Source organism: Agelaius phoeniceus, chromosome 4 (assembly GCF_051311805.1).
Source record: "Agelaius phoeniceus isolate bAgePho1 chromosome 4, bAgePho1.hap1, whole genome shotgun sequence".
Taxonomy (NCBI): domain Eukaryota; kingdom Metazoa; phylum Chordata; class Aves; order Passeriformes; family Icteridae; genus Agelaius; species Agelaius phoeniceus.
This window is the reverse complement of record NC_135268.1, coordinates 2,915,629-2,943,547: the sequence shown is the minus strand read 5'-3', so window position 1 is coordinate 2,943,547 and position 27,919 is coordinate 2,915,629. Positions and strand designations below refer to the sequence as shown.

The 27,919-nt window shown below is 43.1% G+C and overlaps 2 protein-coding genes and 2 long non-coding RNA genes across 4 annotated transcripts in view; 1 reads left to right on the top strand and 3 right to left on the bottom strand.

The window, feature by feature from the left end:
• LOC143693906 (uncharacterized) overlaps positions 1 to 1,421 on the bottom strand; it is a 36,441-nt gene extending 35,020 nt beyond the window's left edge. Inside the window, exons 1-2 of the long non-coding RNA XR_013181903.1 lie at positions 1,187 to 1,421; positions 842 to 910 (exon numbers count right to left, since the gene is read on the bottom strand). This is a non-coding gene — a long non-coding RNA (uncharacterized LOC143693906). The remainder of the gene's footprint in view (positions 1 to 841; positions 911 to 1,186) is intronic.
• A 122-nt stretch (positions 1,422 to 1,543) lies between these two features.
• On the top strand, positions 1,544 to 3,913 carry MAD2L1 (mitotic arrest deficient 2 like 1). The gene is made up of 5 exons (XM_054632949.2): positions 1,544 to 1,654; positions 1,832 to 1,978; positions 2,061 to 2,181; positions 2,494 to 2,597; positions 3,082 to 3,913. Exons 1-5 carry the CDS (start codon positions 1,573 to 1,575, stop codon positions 3,252 to 3,254), a joined length of 627 nt encoding a protein of 208 aa, XP_054488924.1. The 5' UTR covers positions 1,544 to 1,572; the 3' UTR covers positions 3,255 to 3,913.
• Positions 3,914 to 4,356: 443 nt separating this feature from the next.
• On the bottom strand, positions 4,357 to 8,332 carry RPL7L1 (ribosomal protein L7 like 1). The gene is made up of 7 exons (XM_054632764.2): positions 8,247 to 8,332; positions 7,998 to 8,106; positions 6,265 to 6,428; positions 5,994 to 6,131; positions 5,648 to 5,757; positions 5,256 to 5,468; positions 4,357 to 4,993 (listed from the first exon to the last, which is right to left on the bottom strand). The coding sequence occupies exons 1-6, from the start codon at positions 8,261 to 8,263 to the stop codon at positions 5,260 to 5,262; spliced, it is 747 nt and encodes a 248-aa protein (XP_054488739.2). The 5' UTR covers positions 8,264 to 8,332; the 3' UTR covers positions 4,357 to 4,993; positions 5,256 to 5,259.
• Positions 8,333 to 8,636: 304 nt separating this feature from the next.
• LOC143693905 (uncharacterized) overlaps positions 8,637 to 27,919 on the bottom strand; it is a 62,333-nt gene continuing 43,050 nt past the window's right edge. Inside the window, exons 4-5 of the long non-coding RNA XR_013181902.1 lie at positions 11,799 to 11,885; positions 8,637 to 8,758 (exon numbers count right to left, since the gene is read on the bottom strand). This is a non-coding gene — a long non-coding RNA (uncharacterized LOC143693905). The remainder of the gene's footprint in view (positions 8,759 to 11,798; positions 11,886 to 27,919) is intronic.

Here is a 27,919-nt window from a genome sequence, read left to right as displayed (position 1 = left end):
TGGACAAGAAGCCAAGTGTAGAAAAAACCCAGAAGGCTGCAACCACTTTGGGATAGATAAATAAAAGCACCCTAGTACCTAAGATTTTAAGCAAAACAGCTGATATTCACAGTAATCCAAGTTCTAAAAGCTAGGCTTTTAGTACATTTTCAAGGTTGTAAAAATGCTTCCATTATTACAATCTTGGAAATATACCACTCTTACTCAGAAAATATGTTATTCAGAAGACTTATGTATAACACAATCACTAGTGAACAAGATCCAGAATCAATTTCCCATGGTTAAATTAAACTATTCAGACCCTTTCAGAACTTCAGCACATGACTTCAGGACTATAACATTTGTTTTAATCACAGCAGCCTGACCCCTGAGGAAAACCATGCTTCCTCTTGGATCAAAACTGGAACCAAGTGAAAGCCTTAGCTTTTGTGAAAACGTGTTTTATTACAATAAAATAAGCGATCACACCATCAATTTACTCTCTTAGCATTTGGCCCACTGTACTGTGTAATGACCACATGGTTTCTATCCTCAATATAAATATTTCTGTTTTGAATGCCACTTCATTTTAAGACTGTTCATTTTTTTCTTTCAAGGGCAATATGGGTATCTAACACAGGTATGCCTCAGATGATGCTTTGGAAAAATCACATTTAGGGAATAATTTCATTTGCAACTATGCTTTGCCCAGCAAACCCATTAATTTTCATTTTCTTGCCTATAATTGATTTTATAATCTAATTAGCTGGCCGCCTTGTTACTATCCCAGCAGACCATAACTTCTGCTCTTCATATCCTTAACACACTTGAACATTTCCTTGTTTTGCTCAGTCTCTCTTACCTGTTAACCTCTGCCACAGCTCCCTCCAGGTGACGGCCACTGCCGGCTGCAGCATCTTCCTTGGTCTCCCTGTAGTAACAGGACTGAAGTTGTTCGACCAAGCAGCAAATGCCCTTCACCAAGGCACACCAACAACCCAAATGCTTCTTAACCCTTTTTTAAAAATTATTTCTGGAATTATTATGGATTGAAAGAAAAATTGTTTATCTTGCTTTCCCACGTTCACCCCACCTGTGCTTGCAGAAGAGAATTTTTTATTTGAAACAGCTACTGCATGACTTACACCACGAAAGCCACCAATAAATAATAAATTAAGGATTTGTCCAATTCATAACTGGAAAGTACCATTTTTAGGCTCGTGAGGTCGAAAACACCTTGGCAAACGCTGAAACGCAACTCCGCGCAGCATTCCCAAGGCAGAGCTGCACACTCGCTCCGCCCCCGCTCCGCGCGCCCCTCAGACCCGCCCACACACGCAACGGCTCTGGGAGCGGCCGGCCAGTTTAACATGGAGGAAAAAACCCCTTCTTTCCCTCCAGGCAGCCACGGAACCCCGCAGGCTGCCGCCCGTTTTTCACGGGTAAGGGGCCCAGGGAATGGCGATTCCCGGAGGGAAAGCCGGTGGTGTCGGCTGAGGTGGCCCCCCCTCAGCGGGGCCGCACGCGCGGGAAGGGGCGGGGCCGGGCGGGGGCGGGGCCGGATTCGAACCGGGCGGCGGGGAAGCGGCGGCCATGGCGGCGCAGCAGCAGCTCGGCCGGGAGCAGCAGGGCATCACCCTGCGCGGCAGCGCCGAGCTCGTCGCCGAGTTCTTCTGTAAGGGGGCCGCGGAGGACCCCGGGGACCGCGCTGCGAGAGAGGGAGGGAGAAAAGGAGGGTGGGAGGGGAGGTGAGGGGGTGGGAGGCCGCGTCTTGTGGAGCGACATGGCCGCCGGCTGGGGCCTGGGGTGGGTGCGGTACACATCCCTTTCCCTCTCCGTCTAAATCGTGCAGCCTATGGAATCAACAGCATCCTGTACCAGCGGGGCATCTACCCGCCCGAGACCTTCACCCGCGTGCAGAAGTACGGGCTCACCCTGCTGGTGACCACGGACCCCGAGCTGGCCAACTACCTCAACAACGTGACCGAGCAGATGAAAGGTGCGCGCCGGCGGCCGGGCCCTCCCTGCGGTGTCCCCGCCGCCGCTTCTCGCTCTCTAAGCACTGCCCTGGCTTCTTGCAGAGTGGCTGTACAAGTGCATCGTGCAGCGCCTGGTGGTGGTCATCTCCAGCATCGAGAGCAGCGAGGTCCTGGAGCGGTGGCAGTTTGACATCGAGTGTGACAAAACTGCAAAGGATGACAAGTGAGTACCGCGGTCCCTCCGCTCCCGAGTACCGGGGCAGGCAGGCACAGGATCAGTGCCATGGACTTGTGCCCTCAAACCTTTCTCAGTGCCCTACCCTCTGTCTGCAAACCAGTCATTATATAATTGAACACACAAACAATAATAATGGCAGAGCAACTATCACTTCAATTTTTCTGACGACTCAAGTGTCACTACTACTCTAAAAATACTGCAGCAAACTACTAGAGGTTAACAAAGAGAACTGTATTTAGAGGAAACTGTCAGCGCACAACTTTCAAACTTCTTACCAGAGTTTTCTTATTTTTCCAGTGGACCACGGGAGAAATCTCAGAAGGCAATTCAGGATGAAATTCGCTCTGTCATCAGACAAATAACTGCCACAGTAACCTTCCTGCCACTCTTGGAATCTGCCTGTGAGTATCCCAAACTGCACTAAAGAAATAAAACGCTCTTGAAAAACCTCAGTAACTTTCCAACTTTAGAAAATATTTTCTGGTTTTCTGAGGCTTTTTGACTATTACACATCGTGTACCATCAGGCTTGTGAGACAGCACGTTGTTAGACTGAGATCAGGGCAGAATTTTGGGTGGCTTAATGAACTTGAGGAAATTAAATATGTATGCCCTGAGGAATACAAGTTTTCATGAATAACTTGTTCCTATCAAGTGTTACACAGAGCTCATCTCCACAGCATTTTAACACACTTGAAAAATTTTTTCAACACAATTTAGAGAAAACTAAAATGACCTCATGAATATCTTATTTTAACGATTGCTTTTTTTCACATAACTACTATCACTGTAACTTCTGAAAAGCTTGGTCCTTGTCTCATGTTCTAGAAGATGTACTTCAAACCTGCCATCTCCTTATGGTGAATTTGCTCTCCCTTGCCCCCAGGTGCCTTTGACTTGCTGATCTACACGGATAAAGATTTGGCAGTGCCAGCAAAGTGGGAAGAGTCAGGCCCACAGTTCATAGCCAATTCAGAGGAGGTTCGGCTGCGTTCCTTCACCACCACAATCCACAAAGTCAACACCACGGTGGCTTACAAGAAGGATTCTGTTCCCTAAGATGCAGGGGCAAGTTTTGTCCTGTCACCTTGTATAGTTTCTGTTCATCATGCAGCTAAGCTATGAGCACATCATTACTGTCCTCTTGATAGAGCATGACACAAAAGCAATATGCCTGTCTGCAAAAATGTGACACTAGACTAAGCTGGCATCATTTCCAAAGAAATTTTAAAAAGGTCATAGTTCAATTCTTACTTTACTGTATGAGCTAATCTAATGGTGTTAAACCACTGCCTCTGCTAGAAAAACTGCCACTGCCTAAATCTGGGATTAGCTGCTAGAATTATGTTCAGCTCATATAACTGTATAATTTAAAATTATTTTTCAACTACACTCTGTTAGCAGTCTTAAATTCTCTGTAGCAACCAAAATAATCTCACTCCTAGTGTGCCAGTTTTCATGTTGGAAGCCTGGGCTGTTTTATTACCAGAAATAACCCAAAAATGAATCATCCAAACAATTCTTGTACTGCTCTACAATGGAAGCAGCTGTTTATCAGGAAAACTTTAAATAGATGAAACCTTGTATTTTAATGACCACTGGGCTCTAGTTCTGGGGACAAAGTTGTTCTGTGTACGTCTGTAGTGTCTGTCCAGCATTTTCTATGTTTCTATTCTTGTTTTACAGAATAAAACTTCTAGTTTTATAGTGTTCTCTAATTCAGAATCTGCAGTCCATTGTATTTCATATGGTTTTATGAATGCCACATCATAAAACAGTTTCTAACTGCCACACAAGTAATATCCAAAAGGCATCCTTCTTGTCTTGTTACTTCTTTGCTTCCTGAGGCTCCAAGTGGAGTGGAGTCGGCAGGAAATCCATTCATGGATTAACAGTTTGCCCCCACCTAAGTCTTCAAAGAACAGTTTAAACAGTCACAGTGAACTCATGACAGTGCCTTCCATATTTGTTGAACAGCACTGGACTCTTCATGTGTCCTTACCCATTTCTGTAGTGGAAGAAATTAGCGATTTAAATCTCTGGAACTTTCAGACTCTTCCATGGTTTTCTTCACTTCCTTCACTAAACTCATTCCAGCCAGAGTGTTGAACTGGTTTTTCCACTCTTTTACAGTAATGTAGGACCTTCTGTTATAATAATATAATTTCACAAGTTTATTTTAAAAACATCAATTACATATACCTCACCCCATGACTGTATTACAACCTTTTTAGGCTTTGCTATTTCCAGGCAATAATTCTCCCCAACAGTCCCAATCCAGCAGACGTTTAAAAAAGAAGAAAAAAAAAAAGTCTTGCCAAAAAAAGGGCTCTTTAAATCAGGAACACAAACCCCTTATTTTTTCAAAAATAAATACAATCTAGGTACTTAGAAAGTGACATTATTTGCTGCTAGGGTTTGTGCTGCACTAACAGAAGAATACCTTGGTGTTTTCTTTTGCCTGTTTGCACAATTGTGACTCCACCACCCCTTCACCCCCAGAAGCAGGTGCACATCCAAGAGTGAAGTCTGCAGTAGTGAGCATAAAACCCACTTATTTTACAGAGATGGAAAAGTGAAATTGCTCCAAGAAGTTCATTCTGGTACCAAACAGAATTTATCTTCTTGAAGAAGGGCCAGCCCAAAGTCCATCTCCGTCATCATCATCTCTGTATTTCTTCTTTTATACAGGCACCAGTCAAGAGAAGTTGCATACAGATCACTGCATGTAGGTCATGTCCATGAAAGGTTCATGTGAAAAGGAACAGGTCATAGATCCTGAAGTTTTCACAAAACCCCTGCAGAATAGGGAAGAAAATAAACAAGAAAGTAATACTACCTCCCAGGAACCAAGCCTTCATGGAGGTGTCCAACAAACAGCACGTGCTGATTCCTAATGGGACCCACACTCTTGATTAGCTTCCCCTACTCCAAGGTCACTTTTGCAGAGTGACCATCAAAACCAAGGGAGCACCCCCTTGATCTTAAATGGCAGCTGGTTGTCCTTAGGACAGGGAATGAAGGGTGAGCCTCAGAACCAGCCCCGCAGGCACTGCTCACCTGCCTAGTTGAGCTGACGGATGAGCTGGTTGATGGCATCCCCTCTGAAGCCAGGCTTGCCCATCTCCTTGAGGAAACCCACTCTGTTCCGCGACGCGTGCCGAGCCACCGACAGATGGAACGGCCACAGAAAGCTGGTCACTCTCTTGAAATGCTTCCCAGTTGAGTAGATTTCATGAATAAGGTCTTCCAGGCAAATGATACCACAGCCCGCTGCATGAGGAAAAAAAAAATAAAGACACGTCCAACTGTATCATCTTTCCCCACACTGACTCCAGAATTGCCAGTCCTCCAGTTTGGCAAGATATTGTCTCTCCCCACCCTTTCAGGTCAGACTGTAAACTCTCAACACCTAACTCTCTTCTCCTCAGTTTTCTCACCCTCTTCCTCACCTAAATGTTCCTCTATCAGCATGTTGTCTGTCAGAGGCACTCTCTTTTTCTTGATCTTGGCTTGGCCCCGTTTCAGGATGAGCTCTCGTACAGATTTCAGGTTAGGCTGTCTGCACAGAAACAAAAATCAGATTCTGTAACAAAGAGGATGCAGAGGGAAGCCCATCCCACTTCTTTGTGCAGAGGTGGTTAAGTAACAAAGTTACATCAAGAACAATGAGAACAAAGACAATAACAAGTTTTAGACATAAAGCTGATGAAGTTTTGACCATTACTGGAGAAGTACCAGATGTGTGATAGCAGCTGGAGAACCCAATGACCCCCAGGTCACGGGAGGGGTACGTACCCCCACGCCACGTAAGGCTCCACAATCCGCAGCATCTTCAGCGACAGCGGGCTCAGCTTCACAAACACCCCGGTGTAATTCTTCTTCAGCCGCAGCAACTCAATCACCCTTCTCACCCTCTTGGTCACCCCCTTAATACTGAGGAAAACAGAACTTATTAGTAACCACATTGCTCTAAAGGCCTCAGATCAGCTGCAAGGTGATGTCTGGCATGGAAATGACACAACAAAGGGCAGCAACAACAAGGCAAGGAGCAGGGGAAGGCTCTCACTCCACAATCCTCACGACAAAGGCCAGTTTGCTCTCCTGAGGCGCCGCTGCCTGCCCAGGCCTCTGCTCCATGCGCCTCAGGCGGGTGTCATCCCGGCGCTTGCGCCATGAATCCCGAACAAACGTCTCCAGGCGCCTGAACTGGATCTGCTTCCCCTTCTGCTGCTGCAGACAAAAGGAAAACAAAGTGAGGTTTACATCTCAAAGGCCAAATGAAATGCAGAAGTAGTGAACAATGTCCTTACAGCTTTGGAAGCAATAAGAAAATAAATTTGATTATGTAAGCCCAAGGGAGGCAGAACTGAGGGACAACACATGAATTTACACACAACTGTTATTTATGAACAGTGAGCAATGAGTTTTTCCCCAGGAAAAATATAAATTAGGGAAAAGACCTGGGATACTTCTAGGCATAGCTACACACACAGCTCAGCAATGACTGGAAAAGCCAGCAACAACATGTGGGCAAAACAGATGCTACAGCAATACCCCAGTGTGACTCAAAAATTACCCTCCAAGAGAATGTAACTGCATTTAAAGTCTGTTTCTATACTGGCACACATGCAAGAAAAATTTCAAACATTCAAGTAACTATTAAATATTGCTGATTTAAACAGAACATCTGGCTCACCTGATAAAAAGTCTTTTCATTATTACTAGAAAATGTAAAGCTCCTTTTAACAGATGTTTAAATGTCTCTCTTTAGCTTAGGAATGAGTACATCCACCAACACTCGTAGTGTTTTCTCATAAGAATAGGACTTGAAAATGCACAGCATTACACAGTTATATTTAGGATACTGTACTGGTTAAACGATCAGGACACTTTAAATGAAACAATCTAACGTTGTGTGTCTTCTGTTCTATTTCACCTCACAAATCACCCATGAAATTCATTTGAATTTTCAAAACAGGCAGACCTAATAAAAGTCTCATCACTAAGATCCTTTTTGCAATGACAATCTTAAGGAGTGGCTATTTAATATTATTGTTTATGCTCCCACCTTGGAAATACAGCAAGGCATTGATGCTTTTAAAAATGTAAACATGGTATCAAACAAAAATGGCAAGAGTTTTGCACACAATCCCACAAGATTCACTGGGAAAGCTTTAAGACAGACACCTACTCTATTAGCTGGGGAACATCAGAACAGGTCTCAGAATGGGAATTCGAAAGGTTTGCTGTGCTCTGCCAGTCTGGAAATGGCACAGTGTGCACAGGGTGGGTCTGCACTAGGACATGTGCCACCCCACAGGTAGAAAAGGCTTCACCCATGACCTGTGCTGCTCTAACAAGAGAAATAACTCTAAATGCACCCTCAGAAAAGCACGGCTTCCATGCAGGGTTTCAACACAAAGGTGGTTTCAGACAGTGAAATCCCATGGCAGCAGAGACAATTCAGCAGCGCTGCAGTTTCCCACATGTGGCTGCAAACACCTGACCACCACTGATCCAACAGGAACAACTCACCGTCTTCCATTTCTTTCGGTGTAATAACCTGTACAATTCTGTCCTCTTTACAAGGCTCAGAGACTCAAGCAGAAGATGTTGAGGGACTCAAGCCCCCCTCGGAACCCCGAAGACGACTCCTGCCCACCCGCGGTGCTCGGGCACCCCCTCTCTGAGGGGCCCGACCACTCGGACCCTTTCCCAGGAATTTCAGGGAACTCTAACTCCCTCCGGAGGAGGACGAGCTGGGGCTGCAGGCCCAGGCTCTGCCGGGACCCTCCGTACCTTGCGTTTGTTGAGCAGCGCCTGCTTGGCCTGGGTAGCCTTGATGGCCAGGTACGCCTTCCTCTTCTTCAGCAAGTTCTCCGGCACCAGCGGGATCCGCCGCCTCGGCCTGCGGGCGGGACAACCCGGTCACATCCCGGCCCCATCCCGCATCCCGACCCCTCTCAGGGAGCCCCCGTGGCCGTCCCCAGCCCGCGGATGGTGGCGGATCCCACATGCCCTCCATTCTTCCCTCTGCGCCGCACTTACTCCTCCAGCTCCGCCATTTTGCCAGGTCAGGGCCGCGCATGCGCGGGGCTGGGGCGGGGCCATGGCCGCTCCCCCTCAGGCGCCGCTGGCCCGCGCAGGGATCGCGGAGCGCCGGGAAGCGCCCGGCCCGGAGGGAAGGGATGGGATGGGACGGGACGCGCTGCGCTTCTGGGCAGCCCTGCGCTCGGCCGGGGGCATCCACAGGCGGCGAGCCCGGGACAGGAGAGCGGCTGCGGGGACACGCGGTGTGACAGCCGCGTCACCCGCAGGGGGTGCCAGAGCCTCACGCTCAGCCGGGTGGTGCTGGGGCTGTGCTCCTGGTGCGGGATGGAGGAGGGATGGGTAACTTTACGCTCTAAAAGAATTCTCATTTACACTGACCGTGGCGTACTCGCACCGGTGAGGAGCTCCAGCCTTGCCGAGTGGTTCGGTGGTGCCGGGGTTCCGCTGCTCACCTCGGCGGTGCTGCAAACCTTTACACCACTCCGGATGAGCCACTTCTGTTTTGACACCTAAAACATGAGAATCTGTATTTAGGAACTCGATTCCAAACAAGCCATTTTTTGGATATCAGAGTCAAAAGAAACAAGCTTATGAAATAGATCATCTGAAATTTTTCCCACAAGTACACAAATTTCACCCGGGACTTCTAAAAAGAGCTGCAATCCCTGGCAGTTCACAACAGAGAAAGTGGCCCATTGAAATGTACGGATGAACGTGCTTTGTTTAACAGGAGGAAAATGCAGACAGGCTCTCGGGTATTCCATCATTAATGGCCAGGAAACAATAAGTCAGTAAATATTTGAAACGCTGTTGCTATGAAATACCTCCCAGCACAACAGCATTCTGAGGCTGAGTTGCTAAACTTTAACCAGTGGTTATATTGTTCTAATGCAGGGATATTCAAATGCCCCTGTTCGCAGGGATACCCAAGAAAAGGGTTCCCACTTTCCTAGACAGCAACCTGTTGTACACTGGCCTTCAGCACTCTGAGCTTCTGCACACAACATTTTAGGGCTCCAATTCCAAAAGACAAGTCAGGAGATGAGGTGGGATGTCAGAGGTCCATGAAACTTATTTTCTCATTCCATGGGTATAAAATGCCATTAAATTAATTTCAAATCCCACAAAATCTTTATTGATGCTGTGTGCAGTCTCAAAACAGCATAAGGACTTGAAATCCATCATTCTCATCATTGAACTACGCCCCACTCTGAAATCTGTCTGTAATAAATTCTTTACAAAAAAAGCCAAAGAAATTATATTTTGTTTATTTCACTGCTACTCTAGTCTTGGGAATATTTAGATAAGGAAGTACCTTGTGATCTTAAATAATGCCTATTTTCAGATCTTTTAAGAAAAAACTTAACACAATTCTGAAAGATGCCCAGGAACTACTCCATACACACATTCAAACCAATAATTAATAGAGAGAAAATCTGGGTGATCCCAGACTTCCTTTCATGAAAATAGCAATCGTAAGAAGATAAACTAATGTTTCATAAAAACATTTTTGAAAATCACTGTGGATAGACACATGGAGCTTATTATTTTCAAAATAAGCTTCCTTAAGATGGGCATTTTTGTCAGAAATCCTGCAAATTCACTGCAAAAGGAGATATGTGGGTATAATGAAGGATGAGACTAACATAGATGTGTACCCTCAGTTTGTGGCAGCTAATATGTCAAATTGAAAAGGCTAAAACATACAACTTATCTTTGTGTCTCCCTAGAAAAAAAAATTAGGTGGAGCAAACCAATTCATTCTTTAGTGTGACTAAACAGCATTAATGGAAAATATTCCAGTTTCAAAAAGCTCGATTTTACAGTAACTGTTGTAAATAAGTCCCTGGAAGAATGGCAGACTACTAATAAAGCCCTGGCACTATCCACAATTATTGTCTCTGGAAATTAGATCTGGAGTTTGAAGTTACAAATATTAAATTACAGAATATCTGTAATTTTTATCTGCCAGAATGTTCTGGCATATTCTAAAAGAGTGGCAGTACCTATTTACAAGTTTCCAAAGTGAAACATTTGTAAGAATTAAAATGTAAATTGATTTTCTTTTACTTCTAATGCACTTGTAAAGGCCTGGCTAATGAATCTGAAATAGAAAAACTGTTTTTCAATTACAATAAACAGCAATGGAAATAATTTATTTTTCTGTGTTGTCTATACGAGAGTGCACAAAGTGGCTGCACAAAGTGGCTGCAATTTGAGTGTACAACAAATTTAATTGTATCTTTAAAGAAAAGTGGAGGTAAAAATAGACATCATTATATGTGGTCTCCACAGGTCTCCATGACCTCTTCTCCTTCTTCCACAGGGATGAAAAGCTGCATTTTATTTGGGAGAAAGACCAAATCAATTATGTCTGAGATGAAAGACAGGGAGAACAGAATAGGAGTCTTTCCCACACTCAGTAATTGGGAATCCTACCTCCTAATAGATTACTTTTTAATTGAACTTTTGAGATAATTACGCCATTTAGGTTGTGGAAGCATATTAATAAGTACAGCATAAACTATTCATAAAAATACTACAGACTGGGGAGCCATAAAAAGAGATAGAATGGAATAACCTAATTAGGGAGTTTATCATGTCAGTGTAGACAACTCAATAGGAGATGCTTTGTATCAACAGATAATGTTGTCTGTCCTAAACCTCAGTGATTCTGATACAATGGTGGTGGGTGGCAGATGATAACTTTTAGTCTTTTTTAAAAAAAAGTAAAGCATTTGATTATTTTTATTTTATGGCTCCAGTTACTGACACAACTACATAATATCCTTTGGCAAGTTCAGTCTTGGAGACCAGGGAAACAACAGGCAGCTGTTATTTCAGCAGAAACAGGAATCAGAAAAGAATTAAAACACCATAACTGAGAAGTGACCTGCAGTAATTAATATGAAATCACAGCAGAGTAGTTTCATTGGTTTGTAGCAAGGCCGAGCCCTGAGGGAAGGTGTGGCCCTGAGTGCTGACAGAGCAATAGGACTATAAAGGTCATCTCACTTTTTTCCCCTGTTAATTTATTAGGGAAAGTTCTGATTGGAATATTTGATTTTGCCTGCAATTATTAGTGACAACTCCCCAGTCAAGACAAAGCTACAGAGTGTTGGTGTTTGGCCAGGAAATACCAGGCAGGAAAGCCCAGAGAGATGGAGAAGGAGGGATGTCAGTGGTCACCTGCAGCTTTATCCCGAGAAAGGGGCTGTGTCCCTACACACAGCAGAAACTAAGGAAGGGAGGAGGTACTTGCAGGATTCTCCTCATGGCACAGCAGATGTTATAAGGCTGAGTGCTAAGGCAGTGAGACAGCAGATAAAAATCAGTAAATAAAAGTGCAGCAATTTTTCACAAATTTTTCTATTAAATTGTGGCCTCAAAGTGAAGTAATAAGCTTGAGAGTAGGATTTTGGAGTTATTAGAGATAGATAAAAACATCAGCTTAATACTTAGGACAACAGAACAGTAATTGAAAATTATTAGAGACGGGGTAAAGAACAAAGCAGAAACTGATTCCACAGTGTGTCTTCTCATACCCACCCACATTCTGGATGCTCCAGCTTTGGTCAGTCATCTTTCTTCCATCTGTCCATCCCATACCTCCACCCACCTTCCCCCAAGACAGAGCTGGAAAAGATTCAAAGAAAGAAGACCAAACAGGGAATAGTTTCCATCTGTGGAGCAGTTACATAGACTGGACCTGCCAGCTGGGAGAAAGGTGCCTGAGGGAAGATAAAATAGTCAGTAAAATGATAAATGCTGGGATAATTGCTCCCTCTTTCTTTCAGCACAAGAGGAAGGGAACCTCAGATGAAGGTAGCAGGAGGCAGGCTGACAGGTAATATTTTGGTTTTTTCAGCACATGAACTCGTACTGAAGACCCAGCCCTCTTAGCCACAGCAGGAGTTACACATCACAGCCACGCATCCCTACCCACCTGCACCCTTCCCCAGTGGATCTGGCCTTTCTGCTAGCTCAGCTCCAAACTTCCCATTCAACTGAAATCTATCCCAGTTTATATTTATCCTTGCTATTCTAGCCCAACAGTAGAAAAGGCAGACAGAAACCAGTTTCTTTGCCTGCATACAGAAGGGCTCATTTAATGTGAACCCTCTCCCTTCTCCCCTGTTCAGCTGCACTGCGTCCCATTTTCCTGCCTTTGAAGTCCATCCTTTCCAGTCTTTAAAGAGCTTTGGATAAATGAATCCTGTTCCTGCAGTGATCTATTATCAGCACTGTCTAAAAGCTAGAAGAACGAGGCAGATCTGCCAAAAGCCTGAGGAGACATGGAATAAGTGAGAAGGGAATCAATATGTGTGTAGCTCTGGGCTGCACTGCCCAGACCACAGCTGTGGGGAGCACCTGCAGCAAGCAAAGCCCAGCTGCTTGGAGCATCCCTGTCCAGTTGGAACAGTGATCAATCAGCTGGCAGACTGAGACTTCAGGGGCACTCCATCACCTGGAAAAAAGGGGTATGAGATGAGAGGAATGCCTCAACAGTAAACCACAGAAATCCAAAGCAATAGTGCTGCTCCTCTGGGCTGTGCTCAGCAAGACTTGATTCCTCCCCAAGAGTTTTCCATAACCCCTGGGGGGAATCAAGGCCTTTCTGTATCAGATGTTGTGTTCTCACATCTGAGAGAGCTTCTGACCCAAGAGACTTCCTTAGGAAAAGCTCCTAAAGAAAAAACAGGTCCTGTTTCTAAACCAGTCAGCAGGATAACAAGCCTGTCATGCTAGCTCAAATTCTATATCCACATACTAATTATATTGTAAATTATTTTTTGGTATATTGTATAGATAAAGTAAAAGATTCATAATCTTTTTTCCCCTAATTTTAATAGTAAGAAAAAGCTTCTTCCTGTCCGTATACAAACCCAGTAGTGAAAGAAAACACCCAGGTGCAGGTGCACTTCAAACAAACATTCATTATCAAAACTATCAAACAATTGTCAAAATGCTTGTTGTCTTCTTATTGCAGGGGTTCCATACTGTTGTCACCTTATCACAAAAGTTTCAGACCTTCTTGGTGTTTCTGAAAGGCAGCTCCTCAAAGCACTGACATCACCTTCCTCACAAAGCAGCCCCCCAACACCAGTTCCCTTCCCAACCAGCCACCCCACTCTTTTATAGCACTCTTCCTCTCACTGGTTACAGCTGTGGCCTGTTAAAGTCAGGCCTGTTCCTAATCTTGGATAATTGGCCCAGCTGCAACTCCTTAGGGGTAAGATTACTTTCTGCACTATCCTAATTTTTCTTATATTCTATCCCCCTACAAATGTTAATTCTCAAAACAGCATCTCCCAACTTGGTATCTGACACACTGAAGTTGTAGCTGAAAAATGCTGAAAAACACATGCTCTTTTTTTTTCTTTAAACCAATTTTGTCAAGGCACTGCCTTATGTAAGAGTTGGTGCTATGTGACGAGGCAGAGCTAATTAGGCAGGTAGGTTTCATCAAAGAAGAGAAGGCTCTGAAATCTGCAGCAGAGGGAAGAACCTGACCTACTTTGTGTATACCCTGGTGCTTTTATTTCAGGTGTTTTCACAGTCTTCCTAAATTCCCCATATAGCCAATGTAGAAAGGCTTTGGGTATTTTCACAGAGCTTCATTTAATTTCTTTAACTCAGGTTTCAGTATCTCCCTGTCAAAGAAAAATCATTCCTCACAGCCTTTTAGACAGGAGATGGAAATGAATACCTTCAAACTCACTACATTCCCCAATCTTGAAATCTGTATTCAGAAACACTTTAATATGAAGAAATGGGAAATGATGGCTTCTGCATCTCTCGTTCTCTTCAGCTCCAGACTGGCTCCCTTTCTGGGAGATAAGCTTGAATGAAAACACATTATCTGCAGGGTTCAGGGCAGAGATAACAAGGTGCAGGGTAATGGATTGACCAAATGCACTGCTGCAATGTGATTCTGCTTCTGGTGTCAGGAGAAACGTGGGCAGGAAGAGGTGCCCAGTCCAAGGCTGGGGCTGGTGCCCAGCTCCAGGGATTTACCACAGCTGTTTCCAGCTCCTGGCAGGGCAAGCCCTGGCACTCCCCTCTCCTTCCCTTTGTACCCTGATTTCTATGCAGAAAAAGTGGACGTGCAGGGCAGGAAAAAGCCAGGAAAGATTCCTGCCACATCCTAGTGAGGCCTAAGAACTGCAGACTACATTACAGCACAGACCTGCATAGCCCAGGGTGTGCTCTGGCCCCAGTATTGCATTTTGATCCAGACAAGGATTTAATTCAAAGAGGTCACTTCTTCATGGATACTTCAAAACCATGTGGAAAGCACTGCTGGAATTCAACCCTGTTATCTGTTTGTAATGATCTGAAGACACCTGGATTTAGTGGTGGGTTTTGTCTGTTATTATTATTATTATGGATTACCTACCAGATGGTTTCAATAAAAATACTTCAGTTGATGAATAGCTCATGAATTCCTAAAATCACTTTAAAGGTTTGCGTTTCTGAATTTGCATTGTGGAAGTGCTCCCTTGGGCATGTGTTTTTTTGTTGCTGATTTTCTTCTCCAGTTTACAAGACACCACCCCTACGAGCTGCTTTCTGAATAATCTCATCTACCTCTGAGATGTGGACACTTCTGCCAGCACACATGGGCCACTTCCACTGCTTTCTCTTTCTCCAAACAGAAATTCACCGGCAAATTAATGTAAGGTTTCCCATATGGAGCTAAAAGGGAAATTTGGGGGATTTAGTGGAACAAATGGAAATATTTTTTTCTTCATTCACTCTAATTAAAATTAATATCACTTTGGCTCCAACTAACCCCGGTGACTGTAAGGAAATGAGTAGCTCCAACCAGCAGCTCGCTGAGCTGAGATGCTGCTGCACATATGGCCCGTGTGCTCACGGACTGCTCCTGACAAGAGCCCAGATGGGTTACAGCAAGCAGTCATGCTTTAGCCCCACTTGTTGCTGTTACTAACTTGTTTCTCAGGTTCACTCTGCTTCCAACTGTGAGATACTTGTCCATTGTCTATTTTCACCTTAGACAGTCGCTTCAGCTCAGCTAATCGATTCCTCAGTGCTTTCTTGCAGCCCCTCTTTTAATCACACAGTAAACTCTTTTAAGTTTTATTATACAAAGAAGCCTGACCAAGAACTATGCATCTTTAACAGATTTCTCCAAACATATCACACCCTCACTGCAGCAGTGGCATTAATATTCCCTGTCACACCTCACAGTCCTTTGGGAAGCTGCACTATCTGCCAGTAAAACCTTTCTTCATGTTGTTCCCTAAGTAATCACTTAGTGTCTCACATAAATACATACAACAGGAAACATTCTTCCTGTTCTTTTTTGAATAGAAATAACTGTTTTGTTGTTTGTATGCTTGATAGGTTCTGGGCTGCTGCTCGTAAGGTGGGAAATATTCTCTTTCATCCCTTTCAAATTCTATTAAAATCTAGTGCTTAAGTTACTGTTCCCCTGAGCTTAACCCATTTTAATAAGTTTTAGATGCTTATTTGATTTCTAAAATTTATCCTCCATCTCCTAAATCTCTTTCCTTGCTTTAGCATACACTTTGGAAGACACATGCCCAGAATATATTAAGAAAAATAATTACCAGTGGTGCAAATATAATAGTTTTGCTTTGTTAGCAATTCATTTGATGCCTGCAGTTCTAATGCTGGTGTTGAGCAGAAATTAAACACGGCAGAAGGTTTATTCATGAAGCATGAGAATATAGGTCTATTGCAAGCCAGCACACTTTTGTACGTAAAAAATACCAGTAGCTTCTTATAGTTTTGTATTTGTGGTATCAGAGCTCTTCATAGAGATTTCACACTGCATTGACTGGAGAGAGCTCCCCTTCCTTCCAGAAGTGCATTTTAAGCTGAAATAGCAGCTTTGGACACATGTTCTGACAAGAGTGTGTATTTTGTTACTCTCTGTCGTCAAGCCTTGGATCTTTATTATGCTGACTGTAAAAGGGGATAAAAAATAGAACTATGTTAAATCTTAGTTTATATAACACTAATTTAATAGGGAGCAATTAAAGCACAGCTAAAATAGAAATGTGCCCTTTAGCCCAAAACTTAATGTCAGCTGAACTCGTGTTCTTTCCAACATAACAGGAGGCCCATGCTAATTCTGTAAAAATGAACTTTTAAAGTTACACTTACTTAATAGTAGCATTTTCATTAGGACCAACAAAAAAAAAATTTAAAAAGGAAAAAAGAAAAAATCTTAGGATTAAATCTTTAAGAAAAAATATTCCCACATACATTACTCGCCTAGGAAATTATTCACTCTTAAAAAGCTATTACTTATTGGGATAGTCATAATTCTTTGTGAGCTTTCCTTTTTTCATTTTAGTTGTTTTAAACATGTTACTTTTGAGAAACTTGGTCTCTTGATTTCACTGAAATCTGAGTTAAGCAGTTTCTTGGGAGAGAATTTACAAGGCAATGGGTGCTGTGGTTTGTGTTAAATTAGGTGTATGCACCATAAGTGAGGCCATGATCAATGTGACAGTTGGACACAAAGATCCATCTCCACAGGTGGGCAGTGAAATCCCAGCCTGTAATGAACAAATTTATTGCACACAGTGGGTAAATATTTGTTGTACCAAGTCTCAGAGTTGCTCCTCTATTATTTTTTCCCCAATCTCATTAAAACTGGATTATGGCTTAATATTGCTTTATTGTCTGCACTCTGCCTGCACAGCAGCACAGCAAGACAGTTACTTGAGATTTTGAAACACTTCCACACTGACATAGATGATAACGACTCTCAATTCTTGTGGAGGCAGAACAAGAGAAGAAATAGATGACCACAGAAGCCTGGCAAGCATGAAAATGATCCTTAGCTTTCACAGTGGGACTGAAAATTCAAAAAAGGACCAAGGAAGCATGGAAGAAATAACCCTAGAAATGCATCTTCACTTACCAAATGTTACTGCACCAACTTAAGAAATCTTTGAAACAGAATAAGCACTGTCAAAAGAGCTCTGTTTCCCCAGAAAAGGTCTCCACTTCTCTGAATGACTCAAGGGTTCACTTGCAACTGAGGGAAAACCTCCTGTGGTGACCAGTTCTGTGCACTTTATCACCAGCTCTAGGAACTTCCCATAATTATGCTCTGCAGGTAAATTACCATCAACATAACAAACACATCCAGACATTAAACGTGAACTGAGAAGCATCTGGGATCTTTGAAGAGACAGAAAATGTAATGTGATTAGAGTTGCTCTGAAGATAGCTATGAAAGAACTTCCTGGTTGAGAGGATTTTGCCCACATGTCCTCCCAAGAATAACACCAAACAATAACTGACACTTCTGCAGGGTCTTTGGACCAAGGAGCTTACAGAACAGAAGTGGAAATGTTTCTGCTCACCCAAGTGTTTTTTTGTCATTTATGATCAGGACCTCAAAATCAAAGCTCCAGCTTGAAGCTGTGCCTCTTGGTAGGGCAGCATGGTGCTGACATTCATGTCACCCATGGCAAAAGTTGGGAAGACTGACTGACAGACAAGATGCCCATGATCATTCACCCACTATGCTTTAATCCCTTGGGGCTAGTGCAGGGAGACCTGCTTCACCTCCTGTGCTTTTCACACAGGAGTTAAAGGCCATAAGACTCAGATCCAGCTTCTTCCTCCATCTCTTCTCAGTAACAAAATTTCAAGTCTGAGCACACTCCTGTGGAATGCTGTATCTGTTTGAGAGCAAATTAATTACAGGCACATTAGAAAGGTGAGCAAATTAAAATCCTCTTGCTTTATATATTTGTGTCCTCTGTTTTGAATTTCCTGAGAGCAAAGGGACAATTAAAACTGCACAGAATTCCTTAGGAACTGCCAGTAGCCATGTGAGAGCCAGCACATGGATGTGAGGAGGCAGGCAGAAGCTTGTGAAGGAATAATTGAAAGGAGTAACAGGGAGTACCATATGGCCACAATTGAGGCAGCATGGAGCATGTAGCCAGGCCAGTAAGGGCCACAGGTTACTGTGCCAACTGCTCTAGGAACCACAAGAATAAATCTCTAAGGAAAGAGTAGCTATACCTAGGACATGGGCATCACTCAGTGAAGAATCTAGACAGATAAATCCTAGAGGATTTTGCTGCATCTGTGCAAGGTATTTCTGCAAATCCAGCTGTGAGTGGCTGAGGACAAATCAGGGATTGTTCCTCTGCCTCAGCCACCACTGTCTGCAGTGCAGTTTTTAAGCTAGGACACTTCTGTGGGGTTTGTGCTAAAGCAAGGACTTCTAACTGGCACATTGACAATGAAGACATGCATCTTGCTCTGATGCTGTGACAAGCAGCAATGGACTATTTATCTGTGGGCAGCACTGCCAGGAGCCCCTGCCAGCTCAGCTTTAAGGGCCCCACATGAGCTGAAAAGATGGTCTTGTTAGGACACATAGCTGATGGGAAAGGAATCTTCTTCCAGGTCCTGCCCAGACACACCAGGGCTGTTCAAAGCCTGGCCTGGAAAAGAAGATTAATGCTCCTTCACACTGGTTTGCATGTTCTTTTATCTTAGCATATATCTAGAAACAACACATTTGAAGAAATAAACTCAATTTTAAAAAGCCAGAGGTGAGGTGTTTACTGTTAGTATGTCCTTTTACTCAGAGATAAATGGTTAAACTCTTCCCAAAGTATCTGAACACCAAAGACAAAGCTGCTTTTGTGACAGCAAGTTCAGTGAAGATTTGGGACTCCACTCTTCTGGATACTGAACTCTCTTCTCTGAGCTTATAGCCACAAACTGGACAGGGAGAGCCTAAGCCCTGACTGTACAGCAGAGGTAAAGCACTGCTTACCCGCTGTATAAGGAATAGATCTCCAGGCCTGCAATCTCAGCAAAAGGAGGAAGACTTACTAATAAAAACTATAAATGCAGAAATGTTTATGGGACATGTTATATAACACTCCTCCTCAAGCTTTGTGCCTTCCCCTGCGCTGACAAACACCATGAATCGTTTTATCTCTCTGCCTCTTTATATTAAAGGGAGTCTAATTTTAAGAACAGAAACTGGGCCAGTTTCTTATGATTTAAAGCTATAAATTAGCATTCATATGAGCAAAGAGTTTGCATCCTGTTCTGTTTCCTGTTTCTATCCTACCTTCCCCCCCAAATAATATCATGCTTTTTTTTCTTTTTGCAGACTAATGCTGGAAGCAGGAGTAGTTCCACAATTTCAGAATGCACTTAAGAGAGAACAAATATATTTTTCAAATGCTTTAATTGGAGAATTACACTAAAAGGCTTAAGTAATTTTTATGATGGTTGAGGTAATAGATGGCATCTGCTTTTCTTTGCAAATAAATGTCACATAGCAAGCCTACAATCCTAAAAGATGTGAACAGCTGCTAACCAAAAAGAGGCCAAAAGTTGCAGTGGAACAAAAAGCATTTTCTTAATATGTTCTAAGGAAGACAGTCCGGCCTGCCTGGTTAACATGAGATGATATTAGATCCCCATATAATCCTCAAGTTGAAAGAAAATGCAAATACAAGGAAACCTCATCCCAACCCATCTGTAAGAGTGAACACAGCAATGATGCTGCTGTCTCAAACACACTCAACTTCCACGACAAATAGAAGACAATAGCACATATGTTTTGGTACAACAAAGGTTTTTGCTACTTTCTCCAGGAAGAGGCATGTTTTGATGAATAGAATTTCTACCCCTGGGCTTTAAGGACAGTTTGTGTAAATAATTGTATTTATAGTTGCTGGGTGCTGTGCTGGAAAGGAAGAGAGGGCCAGCCACGTAGGAAGTGGCCGACAGCCGCCCGTGCTGTGGGAGTGCATCCCTGGAGTACATGCATGGGAGGGAGCCAGCTTTGTAGCACTGTGAGAGGTTCAGCTGGCAGCACACCAGGAACATTTTGCTCCCAGCTCAGAGTGAGTATGGGGAGAGGCTGGAAAATAGAGCACCTTCACAATATGTCATTTCTCAGAGTAACTAAAAGCTGTCATGGCTTGAGGGAAAAACGTAGGGGGAAAATGGATCAGGAAAGAAAGCATATGGAAAACACAGGAGGGGAAAGAGTGTGAAAACATGGCAGAAAAAACAAGAAAAGGGGGTTAGAGTAGGTGGACAAATTGAAAGAGAATAAATAGGAGAAAAGAAAAAGGAATAGAAAGGAGAAAAAGATCAAAGACTTTGGAAGTGGAGTGGATCAAAGACTTGGGAAGTGATCATGTTTGGGGCCCAGCAGCACTTGCAGGGAGAAGTCTTTATCTGGTCAACTCCAAGGGCCTGCCTGAGGTGATTTTCACCCAGCCAAGCCTTATGTTAGGTTTTGCTGCCCACACGTGTCAGGGTGTCCATACAAGGAGCTCCATGATGGAGGTATCAGGGCTGGGGCAGGGTCTCAGCCAGGAGGGGACACCCAGCCATCTGCACCTGTGTTTTATGGGTTATTCCACTGTGCACCATAGTCCTACCCTTTCACAGAGAGCACATCTGCTACTCCCAATCTACTCTGCCTTTGGTTCCCCTGTTTTTCATAGGACCCATCTCTCCATCTCTTCAGTGGATACCTTTCCTTTCCTTACCATCCCTCTTTCACAGCCTGGAAAACTCAGCTTTAGAGATGAAAGGAGAGCAGCTCCCCAGTATCTTCAGGAAGCACAAGCTTGTCTCTCCTCCCTAGGCTGAGGGGAGCACTGGTTCCCAGAATAAGCCCAGTCCAAGAGGACAGGCAGGGAAAGCTGGGCTGGGACACAGCAATGCCTGGTGTCTGCTGGAGTGCAGAGCCACCCAAGGACAAATCCATCTAGTGGTTGTATTCAAGGCTTCAAAATCTGCTTTTGTTTCCACAAGGAATTAAAACAAACTCTTTCAAACGTTTCTATGACACAGAATTGTGTTGAAACATCTGTTTTCTAGCTGAAGATATTTTTTATTACTCTCCTAGTTTGGATATGACCAAGGACGCTGTCCTAGACCCTTCCAATTAAATATTTTGTTGTGAAAGACCATGGCTGTTTTAATTGACTTCTTCCTCAGGTCACTGCTCAGATATGATACATACAGAATACCCAGTAAGTAACTGAAAATTTTCTTTGTCTCTACTATGTATTTGCCTACAAATAAACTACCTTACACTCCCTCAATAATGAAAAATACAAAGAAAGGTGCCATTTATTACATTTTAACCGAAAAATAATTTGGCTGATGCATGATTAAAGGATACTTCACAACCTCCTATTTCTTTATTCAAGGAAGAAAGGAAACTTGAAACATGTTTCAAGCTCTATTTCACAAGGGTTAATTTAATTCTTGGCAATGCAACCGAAAATTATTTCAGATTCAAAGAAAAGCTGGGCTAGGAGAGAAAGAACCAACTTGCAGGAAATGCAGCTTTTGGGGTAAGACCTGAGCATGTTGTCTTCTGAGCTGCTGAAAACATTCCACATAGGAAAGGAATACTTGGTATTAGGGTTCCAGCCAGCACCAAAAATATGAAAAATGAAGATTCAGTGGGGGTATAAAAATGTGTTTCATGCTAACTATTTTTTTTCACTTATGTTTCACCTATAGAAGTAATTTAGCTTTGTAAAAACCTTTTTTCAAGGGGTCTGTTTAGCTATTCACTGTTAAAACCAGCAATATTAACCTACTTATTTTTTACCGCTGTTTTAGTTCAAGTAAAATAAAAAAAACTATTATATTTCAGATTTGTAAGCTCTCCAAATGGAAAGCTGCTACATTATGATGAAAGTTATTTTGAAACATTAAAAAAAAATTATTGCTAAGGATTAAGAATCTGCAAAGTAGAGAACTGAACTCCTGTTTTTTCTTATTGAGGAGCCTGAACTTGAAATTTCCACGGCTGTTTTTCTTATCCCCTCATCTGTGGAAGTCTTTGGAGTCCAGTAGGGATTCTAAGGACAAACACAGTGAACACTTTGTCTTTGCTATTTCCTCGGAAGAAGAGAACATAAGTTTAGATCACTTCTGTGATCTGTCAAGTCATTTGAACATAAGGAATAATATTAAACATTTCCCAGAGGAAAACAGATTTCAAGTCCATTAATTTGGACAAACTGTCATTGTGTCTTCTTGATGTCAAATCTCATGTAAGAACTTGATTTCAAGAATGGTCTTGTGTGGAACCTGCTCAAGGAGTTGGAATTTGAGCTGGACAGAAAGAAAATGTTTAAAAGCGACGCTGTCTCTTTGGCTGTGGTGGTTTGGAAGACCGTATTTTAGTTGCAGAAAAAGATAAACAAATCTTTTCTAATTTTTGATAATTTAGCTTTTGATTGATCATTTTTAACAGTAGCCTATCTTCAAACACCTATCCATATACAGCTTTTGTTGAAGCTTCACAGCCAAGCTGAGCTCACCCAGCGCTGGGCAGTTCCTCCTTGCCCTCATGCAGAGGCATGGAGCCAATGGAAAAGAGGGAGGAAACCAGCAGGAAAATCAAATGCCAGGCTTGCTTCTTCCCTTCCCCTCCACGGCCAACTGACACCACACAAATACCTCTTCATGTTACCTCCCCACATAGAGCATTCCTAGTGCTTCTGCTGGGAAGTGCCACAGCAGCAAACAGCACAAGCCAGCATCCCTAAGATATGATCTGTGTCTTTGGAATACTGGAGAACTTGGGGGCACAAGCCTGTTCCTGAAGTCATTGCAGAAAGCAGTTTCACTGCCAGTCATGCTGGACTCACAACACCCTTGCTGGACTTGCAGTGAGATAACCCAAGTGGAGAAGAAGTCTGGGCTGTGCCTTAGGATCAGAGGAGCACTGGGAAGAGTCCCTTCCTCACAGGGGCACAGCAGTCACTCACCCAGATCCCTTGCTTTCTTCTTACAGTGTCCCTGCTGGGACTGCATGACTGCCACAAGCTTAAATCTCTTGTGCCCCACACAATATTCCTGGCAAAATCTTCCTTCTCAGGGGAAAGTGTGATAGGCAGATAGATCAGAGAGTGATTTTGGCATCCTAGCCTAAGCTGAGTAAAATGGGAAGATTTTAAAAAAACAACAACATAAAAAGCATTTTAATTAAATAGGTGGCAAATTTCAGGTCAAATTTCTACCTAGATCTCACTTTCAGAAAAAGATTGTTGAGAACAAAAGGCTTCTGTTTTTCCTTTGTGTGCACTCCTGCTACTGAAAAAGCTCAGAATTTCCAGACCTGAGTGCCCAAGCTCATAAATGAGAAGTCAGGCCCCTGTAGCAGATGTCAGGAATTTGCAAGTGACCCCAGGCAGGAGGCACTGGCCCCACAGAGAGGCAGCTCTGGGTGCCCCAGGTGTCTCTGCACGAGGCTGGGCCCTGGCACAGAGCTGCACCCACTGCCAGGGCACCCCTGCCCCAAACCCCCTGCTCAGGACAGGATGGTGCCATTTATTTTGGCTGCAAGGGAAGCTGAAAAGAAAGAGCCTAGGAGATGTCAGAAATTAATAACTTCTTAGATCAAGGCTCCAACCAGTTCAAAAAGCTTTTCTGCTGACAGTAGGTTGTTTTCAATGCTAAGAATGAAGTATTTATCTTTATCCTTTGAAGCTGTGCCATTCATACCAATAAAGACACAAGAATCCTGAAAGGGATACTAACTAAAACAAAATGCCTGTTCAAAATTAATATATTTTTCTGTTTGAAACCACATTGTACACAGAGATCCTTTGGAGCACTTTAAAGACAAAAGCAAGAAAAATAAAGAAAAAACTTGAAACCATTCTGTTCCTATGCACCAAGCAGTAATAAAAAAATAGAAAAGTTATGTCAAAATGAACCACTAAATGGGTACACTTTGTGTAAATCAAGCCAATACAAATTTCATAAAACTTTCCTTGTTAGAGGTACAAACCATCCACTAAAAGAATAACATTGTCAGGTCACAATATTATCATTTGCACTGCTCCAGCTGAATGTGAAGTTGCCTATTGCATTGAAACAACAATATCAGGTATCACAAGGCCATGTCCATGGCAGCACACTCCATGAAGGCAGCCTGCCTCTGGGAGGTGAAATCTTAATTACAGAGGTACTGCTGAGGTAGTATTTTCTTCCAAGCATTAGGTTACTGGTGCACTGAAACTATTAAAAGGGCATCTACAAAAGTGAGTATCAGTTTACTACGGTTTCCTAACAAAAATAAGAATTAATCCTTGCACACTGTGCTTAGATGTGGAAATTTAACTTGGTCATTCAGGTCTTTATATGGCATTTAGGAATGGGTTAGCCATTGCAATAATTACTTTGGGGTGTCCTCACCTTTTGCTTAGTATCTGCTAAATAGCAGCATATTAAAAGTAGTTCAGATTATGGATGTCAAGATCAAGATCAACAAACAAACCAGGACTGGTTATTAAATTCCCACAGTGCTTTTATCATCAAATTTCAGAGTCAAGAGACTTGTGAGCATCTGGCAGCTGCACAAATGACAAATCATGACACAAAGCCTGAGCTGATATCACACGAAGCTGACACTCCTGGGCATGGTGAAGGTCACAGTGGCAATTTATCAGGAGTGTAACTCTAGTTGTTTTCTGTCATATTTAAGTATTTGGAATGTTAAGATAAAGGAAGTGAATGCTGAGGTTGTTCTTGAGCATAAAAGATAAAGATAAAAGATAAAGCATTTACAGGGACCACTCTCTACCTGCTTTGTAATTTCCAGAGAGGTCACAGAGGTTATCACAGTGTTTTTGGCACTGCCTTGTGCCAAAAACTACCAACTTGTTATTGCATTTAATCTGTAAGAGACATTTCTATGAAGTGACCCATGTTCAAGTGCTCCCAGATATGCAGTGGCAGGTTCTGACCAGAGTGAGAGATGTCTGAGTCAATCTTGCTTCTGAACCGCAGTGACTTAGGGCCACTTTTTGAGAAGAGCCTCATACTCAAGGACTTTCATTGAAGCACCTAAACAAAAGCATTTTATGTGGTTCATGACAACACCACAGTTACTCACTTTAGAATTAGCTTGAACAGAGATCCACCTTGAATCCCAGTCCCACTGCTTCATTAACCAATCATGAAAATAAGGATGCATCTGGAGATTTCCCACAACTCATCCTGAAATTTTCTCCTCCTGTCTGCTGCTGTCATTCCTCATTTATGCAAGGACAGAAGCTCCCTGCTTCTGTGCCTTAAGGCATTGAGTCATATATCAAAGCCTTTTTTCCTTTTTCAGCCAAGAGAACTCTTGAAAGATACCACCATGGGAATCAAAGTAGGGCAGCAGATAACTTGAGCTTGTATCATAATGTTCCAAGGCCACTGTTTGTAAGCTTGGCATTAAAAGACACAGTAAAACTTTTCATAAACAGCTGCAGATGATCCATTACCTTACTGGAGCCTAAAGCACTTGGACACATTGGAATGATGAATAATTTCTTTTCCAAATATTTTCTAATTTTTTGAAGAGCTTCTATAAAATCCATAATTTAGGTATTACAAACTAATATACTCTTAAAAGGAAAGGAGGAAAAAAATGTCTAAGAAAATACAAAAATCATTCACAAATGAGCTTGAAAAGGTGTCAAACTGTAGAAAGGAATGCAATGCAAAAGTAATTTACTGTTTGCACTGGGGTCTAAAGATTAATATTTCAAATATGTATGAGTGGAGCATTCCACAGTGTGAACTATCCACATCCACAGAGTGGTGTTTGTCCTATAGTAACACATGGAAAGGTCAATTCCTACAGTGTTTGTATGGAACAGATTGAACACAAGCTGTTTGAGGAGAACACCAAGTTTGAAGGGCTTTTCATCTTCAGCTGCTTCTAAAACATGTCAGCTGCTGGGATTGTTGTGTTTTATTATGACTTTCTGATTTATGCCTTCAGAAGAAACCCATTACTTTTGAAAAAATGCAATGATGTGCCAGCTCCTTTGAGCAAGAGAAGTCTGCAGCATGAGCAGGAGAGGAAACCATGAAAAAAACCCCACATCTGAATTCAGCAGGTTTCTTATGCAAGGCCACAGGCCATAGCTATGCTCTGTTAAACAACAGAAGAGGAAAACTCAGGCCTATAACGAGCATTATTTTAGAGAAACCATTTTTCTAGCTATTCCAAGGAAATGTAGGAGCTGAGGATAATAAATGTCCTCATGTCCACAGAGATTCACCTGTGCTTGAAGGTAAATAAAATCTCAAAGACAACTGGACAGCAGGCCACTAATCCCCACACCTTTTCACCCCAGCAGTGTGGAGAGCTACCAGCAGAAATGCCCAGAGCCTGCATTTCTCCACAGGGTGGTGAGGTTTTTATATGCTCAGTGGAAACTTCCCTCCTACCCTCATCTCTTCATCCATCCCCACAGAGTGGTACAAAGCCTCTACTGTGGCTGTATTGCTGTTTTATTCTGTCACAAAAGCGCCAGAGGTTACAGCTGTTTCTTTGCACATTTTCTTTGGGGGCTAAATTACATGACAATTTATGATGTAAACTGATGCAGAGACACCTCGTTAGCTGAGGTGTGTCAGGAGCCAATATAAATATCAAAGCATAGAAGTTGTTCCCTTGTTTGTGATATCACAGTGATATCTTTAATAAGGTCTCCTCAAGAAGCCTGAAAGCGAAACCCACACCCCACAGCACAAAGCGCTCATAGAAAAGACATTACAAGGGACTTTGTCATCAATTAATTTGCATGCTAATTTACAATAAAATTGCTTACTGGATGCAAGGAGAGGATGCATCAGTACAGGTATGTTACAAGTGCTGTGGTGAAATCTGTTGTTCACCATCATTTGAAGTGATGGGACTAAGGCCTTCTAGAGAGGCATGTTAGGAGTAGAAAAGTTGCCCATTTTTTTAAAAGGTTGCAGAGTTCACAGGTTGGGCCAGTTGCTGCCAGAGTGGAGTTCTAACTGTTTGTTGCTGTAATCACCTGTTGTTAATAGTTTTTTGTTAACTACCTGTTGTTGATGGTTAAGAATTCCCCCTTTTGTGGAGTGGCACCCTGCTGCTTCCTGAGGATGGCACCCGGGACGGTGAAGAGGAGGGGACATCGGGGTTGGCATGCAAATGAAGAAGCCCCTCACCAACCCTAGCAAAAACCCCTAAAAGCAATGAGCCAACACGGAATTAATGGATAAATGTGATGGCTAGATGTGAGGAACAGAATCCAGTGTGCGCTAAGACCCTTCTTACCCCTCACCCTGACCTAAAAGATGTTGGCTGGAAAGAGGACCTCGAATATCAAATTGAAAACTGGGAATCTCCTGGTGCTCCTGTGAGGATGGAAGCCCCAGCTGTGCCTGCAGAGCAGGTAACACAACTGCTCTTTCCCTCCTCCTCTGTGCCACTCCTGGAAGCACCAGTGGCGTGAGTGCGAGAGAACTGACAGTGAGAACTGTCAGTTCTTCCCAACCAAGCTGATTTTTAATAAAGGCATTAAAAAGGAGAAAGATCTCCTGCCTTATTTATTTCAGGGCACATGTGGCAAAAGACAGCTTACCTTTCAGAGAGATCATTCTTTCATAACCAGAGAACACTCTGGTACTTTTTGGGGTACTTTTTGGAGCAGCCTTCCCAGCCCCTCCAAGAGCAGCATTCCAGCACCAGCCTGCTGGGATTTGTCTCCAGGTGCCAGTGCCTGACACAGTGCCTGTTGTGTCCCCTCAGGGTGACCCTGCTTCTCCCAGCCCATGGCCAAGGCAGTGCAGAGGACAGAGCCCTGCAAAGAGGACCTGCCCTGTCC